This window comes from Ranitomeya imitator, chromosome 1, assembly GCF_032444005.1.
Source record: "Ranitomeya imitator isolate aRanImi1 chromosome 1, aRanImi1.pri, whole genome shotgun sequence".
NCBI classification, from domain to species: domain Eukaryota; kingdom Metazoa; phylum Chordata; class Amphibia; order Anura; family Dendrobatidae; genus Ranitomeya; species Ranitomeya imitator.
Genome location: NC_091282.1, coordinates 1,227,524,172 through 1,227,537,314, shown reverse-complemented (window position 1 = coordinate 1,227,537,314; position 13,143 = coordinate 1,227,524,172). Strand labels below are relative to the sequence as shown.

The 13,143-nt window shown below is 46.3% G+C and overlaps 1 protein-coding gene across 1 annotated transcript in view; it reads right to left on the bottom strand.

The window, feature by feature from the left end:
• Positions 1 to 2,460: 2,460 nt before the first annotated feature.
• The window catches only part of ZNF638 (zinc finger protein 638), a 61,511-nt gene continuing 50,828 nt past the window's right edge, over positions 2,461 to 13,143 (bottom strand). The window contains exons 19-24 of the mRNA XM_069745120.1: positions 5,992 to 6,051; positions 4,811 to 5,522; positions 4,534 to 4,704; positions 3,892 to 3,996; positions 3,616 to 3,734; positions 2,461 to 3,147 (exon numbers count right to left, since the gene is read on the bottom strand). Coding sequence (XP_069601221.1) covers positions 3,094 to 3,147; positions 3,616 to 3,734; positions 3,892 to 3,996; positions 4,534 to 4,704; positions 4,811 to 5,522; positions 5,992 to 6,051 — 1,221 coding nt within the window. The 3' untranslated portion in view covers positions 2,461 to 3,093. The remainder of the gene's footprint in view (positions 3,148 to 3,615; positions 3,735 to 3,891; positions 3,997 to 4,533; positions 4,705 to 4,810; positions 5,523 to 5,991; positions 6,052 to 13,143) is intronic.

The window sequence follows — 13,143 nt, the reverse complement described above, 5'->3', positions numbered from 1 at the left end:
AATGATCTGGTAGAAGGTTTACACAGTAAAATATCGATATTTGCAGATGATACAAAACTATGTAAAGCAGTTAATACAAGAGAAGATAGTATTCTGCTACAGATGGATCTGGATAAGTTGGAAACTTGGGCTGAAAGGTGGCAGATGAGGTTTAACAATGGTAAATGTAAGGTTATACACATGGGAAGAAGGAATCAATATCACCATTACACACTGAACGGGAAACCACTGGGTAAATCTGACAGGGAGAAGGACTTGGGGATCCTAGTTAATGATAAACTTACCTGGAGCAGCCAGTGCCAGGCAGCAGCTGCCAAGGCAAACAGGATCATGGGGTGCATTAAAAGAGGTCTGGATACACATGATGAGAGCATTATACTGCCTCTGTACAAATCCCTAGTTAGACCGCACATGGAGTACTGTGTCCAGTTTTGGGCACCGGTGCTCAGGAAGGATATAATGGAACTAGAGAGAGTACAAAGGAGGGCAACAAAATTAATAAAGGGGATGGGAGAACTACAATACCCAGATAGATTAGCGAAATTAGGATTATTTAGTCTAGAAAAAAGACGACTGAGGGGCGATCTAATAACCATGTATAAGTATATAAGGGGACAATACAAATATCTCGCTGACGATCTGTTTATACCAAGGAAGGTGACGGGCACAAGGGGGCATTCTTTGCGTCTGGAGGAGAGAAGGTTTTTCCACCAACATAGAAGAGGATTCTTTACTGTTAGGGCAGTGAGAATCTGGAATTGCTTGCCTGAGGAGGTGGTGATGGCGAACTCAGTCGAGGGGTTCAAGAGAGGCCTGGATGTCTTCCTGGAGCAGAACAATATTGTATCATACAATTAGGTTCTGTAGAAGGACGTAGATCTGGGGATTTATTATGATGGAATATAGGCTGAACTGGATGGACAAATGTCTTTTTTCGGCCTTACTATGTTACTAATGAGAAGCCTCTGCAGGGATAGGCATAAGTCGAGCCTTGGAAATACTGCTGAGGATGGCTATATAGGAAAATGGAGACAGAGGGGAGGGAAAAGGCAGAGCCTACCCGACGCCTGCGACAGATGACTGCAAGGTTAGCTGTGTCCCCCTGCGGCGGATGCTCTCAGGATTAATGCGGGACCGACGCTGAGAGGAGAAGATATGCCAGAAGGAGCAGTGTCTCAGACAGGATGATATGGTTACCTGCATACCCCAATGAAGGGATAAAGAAAAGCAGCTTTCCTGGTCTCAGACCCAAGTGTGCCTTCCTGAGAACACACAGAATAGGAAACATTTCACACCTCTGATGCTTTGAGGAAAGACACCAAATGGGACCCGATAATTGCTGTTTACTATGAGAAGAAAAGTTACAGAAAGCGTGTTTACAAAAAAAAAAAAATAATAATAATGTACTAATTGGTAAAGTAGCTGTGGTCCAGTCACAAACCAGGGATTGGAATATTAACATGAAAGGCTGGCCTAGAAATCGGACCTCCAGGTTAAACCTATAAAATAGGCAATTCACAAAATCAGGGGTTCAGTTTGATAGCAGCCAAGCCAAGCAGGAAACCGCAGTCAGACTGCAAAGTTTAGATATTTCTGTAAGTTTCTCCCTTTTATTTTTATAACTGTTTTGCATAATTGTAACTCACTTATATTTACACATTTTTATACCCATTTATTGCAAGCACTGTACCTTTTCTATTAAGGCTTAAAAATGTATTAAGTCTGAACCTTGTATGCTCTAAAAGAATCCATAACCTTAGAGTGTATGATCCTGCTGAATGGCAGATAGTAGTAGTACTTCCAGGACTCATCACCCGTGTCTTCGGCGAGTGGTGGCTAAAGTGGGGGTGTATGGACTGTGCCTGGGTGTGATTTATGTTCCCATTACAGCATAGGACAGAGGTTGAATGCTGGACTGAGTGAGATGAGAGATTAACCCTTGCAGGCGCAACCCCAAGTCACGTGCTGCAAAGAGAGTACGTGACACGGCGATTGAGACAGAAATATAATACAGTTCATTGGGTAGGGGTTAGTAAAGAGGCTCAGATCATGCAATAAATGCCAGTGATAAGAAATAAAAGGTAGCGCCTATTTTTTCACTCTGGGCCATATGAAGAGTCTGTGAAGAGACAACGTTGGATTATGTTTGAGTCCCCGCAGCTGCATGATTTGCGGCTGCTAGACAGGCTGAGTACATGTGGTGACTCCCTAACAAACAGGTAATCCCTGCATGTGTTCAGGCTGTCTAACAGCCGCAAATCATGCAGCTGTGGGGACACAAACATAATCTCCGCGCACGCCCAAGATACTCGGAAACACCCGAAGTAACGAGCACACTCGCTCATCACTACTCAGGACCCCCTGAGACGTTACATCCTGGAGTGTTTGGAGCCCGTCTGCTGTGAGCTGAGGTCCGATCTACGTCTTCCGCATCATAAATCGGGCACACGTCACACAAAACAACGTAACTCATTTATTAGAAACGCCCTTTGTGTGTACAGCTTGTGTAGCACATATTTGCAAAAAGTTAAAATAAAATTACATTCTGCATGAAAAGACAAGCAAAAAAAAAAAAAAAAGTCTTCTGAAAGCAGTGCGACAATGCGACTAACTAAAAATCATACTTCATATAAAAGGGTCTTGCTTAAAAACTTAACCAGTGTTACAATACTAATATGGTGCGGACATTTGGGGATGTGTGACCGCTGTGGAAAAGTTATCCAGGAAGGTCCCGACACAAAATTCACATTGAATGGGACATGTCAGGGAACCTCAAGGGGGGTGTGGACCAAACCGCTCATGTTTAAGTCAGATGAGGGGCGCTGATGACGCTGCGTTCACAGACACAGCTGGACGTGACATGACATCAACCAACGGCGCTCATCTACAGAGTTTTGTAACGCAAGCGTCAACGCAAGTGTGTCATGAGAACAAATGATCAACTGATGTAAGACGATCCTCCACTACGCTCTTTATATGCAAGAAAAAAAAAAATAATCTAGCAAGTTCTTTATAATACAACATAAACATCTGCCTTAAGAAAATGTACACGATGGACCCAATCGTAGAAACGGGATGTCACAAATCGGTCTATCAAGTGCTGGAAGATTTCCCCTCCGGAGCTGCCTGTAACTTGTCCAAGTGTTTCTTGAAGAAAAAGGAAAAAAGAAGAAGTCAGAATCAGATGTCAGGGTTGTAGGGCATCCTATATACAATTGGTGGCATCAGTGTGAATTCCCTCCGTGGTATGTAAATGGTGCAGAGCGGCAGCGGCACCCACTACTGCAGTGAGGCCTCCTACCGTAAAGTAGTTAACCTAGGCAGGACCCCCGCCCGTATCACACATCAGATCCCAGAAGAGACCATATATATGAATGCCTGAAAAACCTTTAAATGCATATCTGATAGTAATTCGCTTAATAAAAGCGTCCTGCAGAACCAGAGTATGGCCACCATCAGATACATACTTCAGGTGTTGGCGCGTGCCCCGATTATGTGACCATTTACACGAGATGATCTAATTCAAGATGACGCGTTTCAGGACTTTATTTTCCAACAGGAGGCCAGTAACACTATGTAACCTGTGAAATGAGCGCAGAAGGTGAGCAGCGTTACCTCTACTTGTTGGTAATGTCGCAGACTTCTGCAGTGTTTCAGCTTTGAGGAATCGTCCATGTAAAAAAGGGAACACAATTCACAAAAGTATCCTGTTTTAGGTATAAGAAATTCCAACCCTGCAAAACATTAAAGAATTGATGATCAGAAAGCGCTCAAATCGAGTTAAGCCCAAAATACATCCAAGTTCTTAAACGATGTCCATATGCTTCACTGACTGACTAAGATGATGCAGAAGAGGATATACTGGTCACCAGATGTCTACAGAGGACTCACCGACTGCGGTGCTGGAGTTGTACGGCGCCAATTTCGTCTTTTCCGCTGTTGGAGTTTCCAGTTTAGTTTTCTTGGCCGATGCTTCAGGGCCCGATTTCCCGTCAGCTGAAAAGACAAGAGAGTTGAGAAAGAGCAAAATGTGATGAGCACGTCGCCGCTGACAAGCCGGCAAAGCATCTTCTCACATTGTCAGTCCATCAGGTAAAATATAACTTGCCTGCTACAATCATGACTGAATGCTCTGAGTTCTGAATGTCTGCCCCCACCATGGCCAGAATTGCTCTGCACAAATATACCTGTACATCCATGGTGGGCTCCACAACTCCACCCGTCATCGGCCATGTTACCCAGCCATCACCTGCCTGTAACAGCAGTGACCAGAGCTTGCTCCAGTCGCTGCCGTTTACCTTCTAGATGCCAGTAAATGACACCTGCATTTACATCGAGAAAATGCCAGTGCAGCAGCTGCCTTAGCCCCCCAGATTGTGACCATGGGGTTTAGATGGGTTAAGAGGGCACCTGGAGACCACCTTGTGACTGCTGCGAAGTCCAGCCATGTCCGCAGCCTGTAGGTGATTGGCAAAGCTCCCATCCTGGGGTTACAGGTTCAGTCTTGATTTGGGGGGCATACAGGCATCTTACCTGGTTTACCCGTGACTGTTGCACTGTGGTCTTGTACGCCCCCAGTGGCTTCCTTCTCGTCTTTAGTAGGCTTTGCTTCAGCTCCTTTGCTTGTATTTAGGGAGTCTTTGTTGCCTTCGGCACTTTCAGGGAGTGGCCTTTTTCGTGGTCGCCCCCTTCTTGCGGGGGTTGCTATTAGTAAAAACAAAATCAATGAATTAGTATCAGACTGCAACCATTACTACGGAGGAGAAGGCTGATGTTTCCTAATACAGCTACATCGGACTTGAATACGTACTGGGCTTGGAGGCTTTGCTCTGGTCGGACACGTTGGCCTTTGAGGATTTACTATCGCCATGTTGGGGCTTGCTCTCAGACTCTTCCTCCTCTTCCCCGATCTCGTCCACTGTCAGGAACTGATGCTCGATATCGGCAAATGACAGCTCCTCGTCGTCCTCAGCTTTGACCTCATCTCTGCTGGTAGGGGGGTCCTGCAGGCCTTTGACGGCAGCATCCTTTGTTTCTTGCAGTAATTTGGGCTCCTCTACCTTTGGCGCCACGGTAGCTGCAGTCTGACCCTTATTTAGGGTCTTGGGTGTTGCAGAGGAGTGCTGCACTGTGGAGGCGTCCTGGGCCTCGTCATCGTCACTTATCTCATCCAGGGTCATCAGCATCTGCTCCTCTTTGGTGATGACAGGTATGTCCTCAGCATCCATGTCATCTACCGTCACCAGTGACTGGACTGTCTTGTCGGCTACGCTCTCCGGGGCGCAGGCACTTTCCTCCTCGTCACCCACTTCGTCTAAGGTGACAAATGACGGCACGTGTGACTCCCCGCTCACCAGCCGAGACTTCTTTGTGTCTGAGGTGACGGAGTCATTTTCTTTCCTCTTTCCTTTCCTGGCAGAATCAGGCTCTTCTGCATTCTTCTTGGGGTCTATGTGCTCCTCTACAATCTCGTCCACAGTAACAAACTCATCCAGGTTAAATGGGAAACTTTCCTCCTCCTCCTGCGAGAGACAAAGGGAGAATAAAGGAGTGTCAGACATTTACCATCACATTACTTAGGCTGCGGTGACAGGACGACTTCAGCTGCGAGACACTAATATCGCAAGGTCACGTAATCATAAATAGGTTTGAGACATGCGGCCTAAAAAAAAAACCAAAAAACCCCAAATCCAAACCTGCTGGATTTCAGCAGCTAAGAAGTTTAAGCACTGTAGCACAGGTAGCTTCTTCCAGTGCCTGCAGGTGGGTGTAATTCTTCATGTCAGCCTCCTGGTATCAACAGCATACACCCAGGGTTGCCGTGTCCCCCAATAGAGGCTATAGGAAATGGATTTTACGGCGAGTACCAAAAAACGTTGTCCTCTTGTTTCCAGGCTGCCGACCATCCTAAAACCTCCCTTCAACTTCAGCTGTTGATCCACTGAAATATGTCGTGCAAGATTGGCAATGCAGGCTTCGCGGCGTACTTACCGCTTTAGATCTCGGACTCCGGTTGTTGCTTTTGGAGCTTCGAGAGTAACGTGAAGAAGTCTGTACAGGGAAGAAAAAAGGGGAGATTAGAAAACCGAGAACAAGTGCAGTTCAGTGAACTTCAATGGACTTTTTTTTTTTTTTATCATTAAAGCCCCAGTTCAGATGTACGAATTTCACGTGCAAGTGTCAGTGTTATTCTAGGATAAGACACGTATACACGTGCAACCGGCTGGAAGCGCGTCTCAAACAAGTCAGCGCCCCTGTCACATGATCGCAGGGACCCAATGGGTTGTCTGCTGAAGACCCCCCATGCCTGTCATTACAATACTCCCTGTAGATGCCAGCACAATTAAGTTTTTTGGCCACCATAATGTTGCAATGAAATGTAATAACAGGCGATCAAAACATAACTACCCCAAAATGGTATGACTAAAAAAGTCAGCTCGATGTACAAAAGACAAGTCTTCACCCAGCTCCAGATCCCCAAAAATGGAAACTTTAACCCCTTAACCACCCCCCAAGGGTGGTTTGCATGCTAATGACCGGGCCAATTTTTACAATTCATTTTTACAATTCTGGCCACTGTCCCTTTATGAGGTTATAACTCTGGAACGCTTCAACGGATCATGATGATTCTGACATTGTTTTCTCGTGACATATTGTACTTCATGATAGTGGTAAAATGTATTTGATATTACCTGCATTTGTGGAAAAAAATTTGTTTGCAATTTTCCAACTTTGAATTTTTATGCCCTTAAATCACAGAGATGCGTCACAAAATAGTTAAGTAATATTTCCCACTTTACATCAGCACAATTTTAAAAACAAAATTTTTTTGTTAGGGAGTTATAAGGGTTAAAAGTTGACCAGCAATTTCTCATTTTTACAACACCATTTCTTTTTTAGAGACGACATCACATTTGAAGTCACTTTGAGGGGTCTATATGATAGAAAATAACCAAGTGTGACACCATTCTAAAAACTGCACCACTCAAGGTTCTCAAAACCACATTCAAGAAGTTTATTAACCCTTCAGGTGTTTCACAGGAATTTTTGGAATGTATTATAAAAAAAAAAAAGAAAAAAAGAAAAAGAACATTTACGGTAACTTTTTTCACAAAAAATTTACTTCAGCTCCAATTTGTTTTAATTTTCCCAAGGGTAACAGGAGAAAATGGACCCCAAATGTTGTTATACAATTTGTCCTGAGTATGCTGATACCCCATATATGGGGGAAACCACTGTTTGGACGCATGGGAGAGCTTGGAAGCGAAGGAGCGCCATTTGACTTTTCAATGCAAAATTGACTGGAATTGAGATGGGACACCATGTTGCGTTTGGAGAGCCCCTGATGTGCCTAAACATTGAAACCCCCCACAAGTGACACCATTTTGGAAAGTAGACCCCCTAAAAAACTTACTAGATGTGTTGTGAGAACTGTAAATCCCCATGTGTTTCACTACAGTTTATAACGCAGAGCCGTGAAAATAAAAAATAAATAAAAAATGTTTCCATAAAAATGATTTTTTAGCCCCCAGTTTTGCATTTTCCCAAGGGTAACAGGAGAAATTGGACCCCAAAAGTTGTTGTCCAATTTGTCCTGAGTACGCTGATACCCCCATATGTTAGGGCAAACCCCTGTTTGGGCGCATGGGAGAGCTCGGAAGGGAAGGAGCACTTTTACTTTTTCAACACAGAATTAGCTGGAATTGAGATCGGACGCCATGTCGAGTTTGGAGAGCCCCTGATGTGTCTAAACAGTGGAAACCCCCAATTATAACTGAAACCCTAATCCCAACCACACCCCTAACCTCAACCACACCCCTAACCCTACTCCCAACCCTAACTCCAACACACCCCCTAACCCTAATCCCAACCATAACCCTAACCACACCCCTAACCGTAATCCCAACCCTAGTTCCAACCGTAAATGTAATCCAAACCCTAACTATAGCCCCAACCCTAATTGGAAAATGGAAATAGATTTTTTTAATTTTATTATTTTTCCCTAACTAAGGGGGTGATGAAGGGGGGTTCGATTTACTTTTATAGCATTTTTTTTAGCGGATGTTTATGACTGGCAGCCACCACACACATTTTTATTTCAAAAAATATTTGAGAGCTATAATTTTTCCATATTTTGGTCCAGAGAGTCATGTCAGGTCTTGTTTTTTGCGGGACGAGTTGACGTTTTTATTGGTACCATTTTTCAGGCACGTAACATTATTTGATCGCTTTTTATTCCGATTTTTGTGAGGCAGAATGACCAAAAACCAGCTATTCATGAATTTCTTTTAGGGGGGTGGCGTTTATATCGTTCCGCATTTGGTAAAATTGAGATATATATATATATATATATATATATATATATATATATATATATATATATATATATATATATATATATATATATATATTAATATATATATATAAATATATATATATATATAAATATATATATATATATATATATATATATATATATATATATATATATATATATATATATATATATATATGTTTTATATAAAAAAAAAATAATTATTTTTGCATCGCTTTATTCTGAGGACTAAATTTTTTATTTTTTCGCTGATGCTGTATGGCGGCTCCTTTTTTGCGGGACAAGATGACGTTTTCAACGGTACCATGGTTATTTATATCCGTCTTTTTGATCCCGTGTTATTCCACTTTGTTCAGCGGTATAAAGCAGCGTTGTTTTTTGCCTTTTTTTACGGTGTTCACTGAAGGGGTTAACCAGTGGGACAGTTTTATAGGTCGGGTCGTAACGGACGCGGCGATACTAAAAATGTACTTTTATTGGGTTTTTTTTTTTGTCATGTACATTTTTTTCTTTATCGCTTCATTGGGGGAAACGGATAACTATGGGTCTATGCTGCTGCTGCTGCTAGGAGGCTGCCAATGCAAAAAATGGAAAAAAAAAGAAAAGAAAAAGAATAGCTCCTCCCCGGCAGTATACACCCACCGACAGGCACCAAGTACCCCAGTTTGTGCTTAGTGTCTGTAGGAGCGGACCTGGATCTCCCCAGATGCGCAGCTAATCATTTTTTCCTTACAGGTTTTGTGTTTTAGTAACTTTCTCCTTTGTTTTTCAGATACAGCGTGAGGGAAACGGTGTGTTATTTTCACCCTGCCTTCCCATGATAGGCGGCTGAGCGAGCAGTGTGGTGTCACCAACATCGCAACTCTCAGGCCGCTGGCAGGACAATATCCCGTCACCCTCACGGGTGCTCCAGGGTCTAATTGGTGGCTGGTCCTTGCCAAATGTCCTCTGGATAAAGGATCTTCGTGTTCAGCGACCCTCCCCACCCATAGGCCCCCTGGACGATCCTCATGACATATGTGGAGCCGAAATTAAGCAAGGTAAAGGATCACAATCGCCGCAAGCCGCCTGAGGGACGTTTTGAATTGCGCGCCTTTACACACGGCTCTTCCCCTCAGTGCCTGCTTCCCACAGACCCTCGGCCACTCATAGCGCCGTCTCTTAACGGGTACCACCGCACCTTTTCCTTTTCTCAAGGCGCGTTCACTTACTCCCCCGGAGCTTTTACTTTCACGTTCGCTTCGGCCGGCTGGCCACGCCCCCTTTTGGCCAGTGTTTCATCCGGCCAGTCACAGCTCGCACTGCCATATGGTGCATGCCCCTTCTCCCGCCAGCCCTATCCTGGGGCACTTGGTCTTCGCCATCATTGGCTATACAGTTAGGCACGCCCCTCTTCATCACGAGGCCTCCTGCCTATCCTCCGTCTTGGAAGCTGCACAGCTCCTTGTACATCGTTTCCTCTCTGGACGGAATCTCGGCTCAGGGGACACAGATAACTCCTAAATGCAGTTTGCTGTACCGGTAGGCTTTTGCCCTTATCTTCTACCAGCGCCTCCCCGCAGTATCTCACTAATACTCCAGCAGGGTCCCCCAAGGCTATTATTATAGCGCACCAGGCTCTACATATGTCCAACTCTATAGGGGCCTCTCTAAGCCCACTATAATTTATTACGCTTGCGCACCCTGCAAGAAAAAGTGGTCAACACGCCAGTTGTCGAATTTCTGCCCCACAGGAACCCCCCGACTCCCAGGATGAGTGCACTTCCCCTCCCCCAGAGTGGGCCGTTGCCATGTCTCAGTTGGTCTCTGGTCCAAGCGCTTCAACGACTCCCACACCTGTCTACAGCCACCAGTGCTTCAAAGTCTCTCATGGCAATTTGCACGCACCTGATATCGACCTTCAAAAATAGACAGATCAGCTAGTCGTTCTAGAAAGAGGACTGTCTGGCTCCTCTTCCAGCTCTCCGGGTCCCTCCGCAGCACCCAAGCTGCTTTCCTCTTCCCAATTCCCCTCTTCGGAGGAGGACCTTGGGTCGGATATAGCTTCACAGTCTGGGTCTGACTGATTCAGACCAGACTGCCAGTATGCAGGCAATGGTTGATAGTCTTATCTCAGCTATCTCTCTAACCCTCAAACTTAAACAGGACGAGGCTCCTCCCCAGGATCCTTCCGTCTCTTTCAAGCGGGTAAAACATCCCTCTCGCTCCTTTCCCAACCACAAGGAGTTGGAGTCTACCCTGTCAAACCACTGGGAGCATCACGAAAATCGCTTTTCAGGACGAAAACACTTGGACGTCCTAAACCCCTTCAGTGTCGATCTTCTTGGCAGGTGGATCCACCGGTTTCTCGTCTTTCCTCTAAGACGGTTCTGTCCTTACCGGATGGTGCGTCTCTTAAAGATGTGACAGACAAGTCAGATAGAGGCACTAGCCAAATCTGCCTGAGGCATCTGGAGCATCCCTCTGCCCTAATTTAGCCTCCACCTGGGTGGCAAAAGCCATCTCCGCCTGGGCCAAGATCCTTCGCTGGGGCATCTTAGCTTCGGCTTCTCCGGACGAGCTGGCCGAATTGGCAGAACAGATTGGCCACGCTGGCAAATATGTTTTATCTACCTCCTTTGGATGCAGCAGCCTGTTCTGCCAGAGCAAGTAGCAACATCGTGGCTATACGCCGCATCCTTTGGTTGAAGGCATGGAGTGCAGATACAACTTTTCCAAGAGGTCCCTCACCAACTTAGCCTTCCAAGGCTCCTTCCCCCCCCCCCCCCCAAAAAAAAAAGACTGTTCTCTCCGTCCAATTTGGACTTAAAAATGCTGTATTGTCACGTTCGACTCCGCCACTTCAGGATTGAATCCCTTCGGTCAGTGATCGCCGCCATGGAGCCGGGGGAATTTCTCTGCTTGGTAGACATTCAGGATGCTTATCTTCACGTTCCAGTTTTAAGGGGCACCTGAGATGCCTTCGGTTTGCAATCATGACGATCACTACCAATTCACGGCCCTTCCCTTCGGTCTGGCGTCTGCCCCCAGGGTTTTCACCAAGTTCATGGCCATTCTTCGTTCCAAGAGGATTCTCATTATCCCTTACCTGGACGATCTGCTGATCAAGGGATCATTCCATCGAGACTGTGCTCGAAGCCTTCAGATCTCTCTGGACACAATGACTCGTCTCGGCTGGATCCTCTGATTCCTTCCCAGCGTCCGACATTCCTGGGCATGGAATTCGACACGAACTTGGCTCAGGTCTTTCTCCCAAAGGATAAGTTTCCCGTTCTCTGCAAGGCAGTCCGATCTCTAAAATGCCCAGCCCCCCCTGTCCCCTATGATGCTGTATGGGAGTCCTGGGAAAGATGGTTGCCTCCATGGAAGCCATGCCTTTCGCCCAGTTCCACACTCGCCCCCTCCAGCTGGTTCTTCTCTCCACCTGGAACAAGTCCATGTCTTCCCTGGACTGTCCCGTTCCTCAACCTCCCCAAGTGCGGCAGTCCCTAACCTGGTGGACTCTGTCCTCCTCAGTCCTCAAAGGGAGGACCTTCCTCCCTTTTCGGTGGCAGGTCATTACCACAGACGCCAGTTTCCTCGGATGGGAAGCAGTCTTCCGACATCACACAGCGCAAGGTCGCTGGACCGCTCAGGAGGCTCTTCTTCCCATCAACCTCCTGGAGATCAGGGCAATCTTTCTAGCCCTAATGCACTGGCAGTCTCTCCTGACAGGCGGGCCCGTCCGCATTCAGTCGGACAACGCCACGGCCGTGGCATACTTAAATCACCAGGGCGGGACTCACAGCAATCAGGTGATGGCGGAAACGGCAAAAATTCTGCGTTGGGCGGAACGTCACGTTCCAGCCATTTTAGCCTTTCACATTCCGGGGGTCGAAAATTGAGCAGCAGATTTCTTAAGCCGCCAAGGACTGGCAGCGGGCGAGTGGTCTCCCCATCCCTCGGTCTTCAATCAGATGTCACCGATTGGGGCACTCCAGACGTCGACTTCATGGCGTCTTGGATAAACCACAACGTAGCTCGATTCGCAGCAAGGTCCCGGGATCCTCCCTGGTAATTTTGTGGTCCCAGTTTCAGCTCCCTTACCAGTTCCCTCCACTTCCCTTGATCCCAAGGGTCGTAAAGATGATAAAGTCAGAAGGGATTCCAGTTATCCTGATAGCGCCAGACTGGCAAAGGTGCCCTTGGTATGCGGAACTCGTGAACATGCTCTCGGATACTCTCTGGAGGCTCCCAGACCTTCTCTCACAAGGTCCACTCTTCCACCAGATTCCTCAGTCTCTGAGTTTAACAGCATGGCCGTTGAGGCCACGGTCCTAAGGGAGTCTGGTTCTTCTCACCAGGTCATTCAGACCAGGATCAGAGCTAGAAAACCAGCTCCTTCCCGCATTTACCACAGGTACTGGAAGGCTTTCTTCCGATGGAGTGAGAATGTTTTTCCGATGACTTTTTCCCTTCCAGACTTTCTTGATTTCGTCCAGGCAGGTCTCGATTCAGGGCTGTCCCTCAGTACTCTAAAGGGTCAGGTCTCCGCTTTGTCCATTCTTTTTCAGAGGGATCTATCCTCCATCCCTCAGGTAAAGACATTTCTCCATTGAGTTGCGCATTTTGCTCCGCCATTCCATTCCCCGTTGGAACCTTGGGATCTCATCCTGGTTCTGGGTGTTCTACAGGCTGCACCCTTCGAACCTCTTCAACACATTTCCTTTTCCCTTCTTTCTTAGAAGATGGCTTTTCTGATTGCTATCACATCAATTAGGAGGGTCTCCGAGTTGGCAGCCTTATCCTGCCGTTCTCCGTTTCTGATT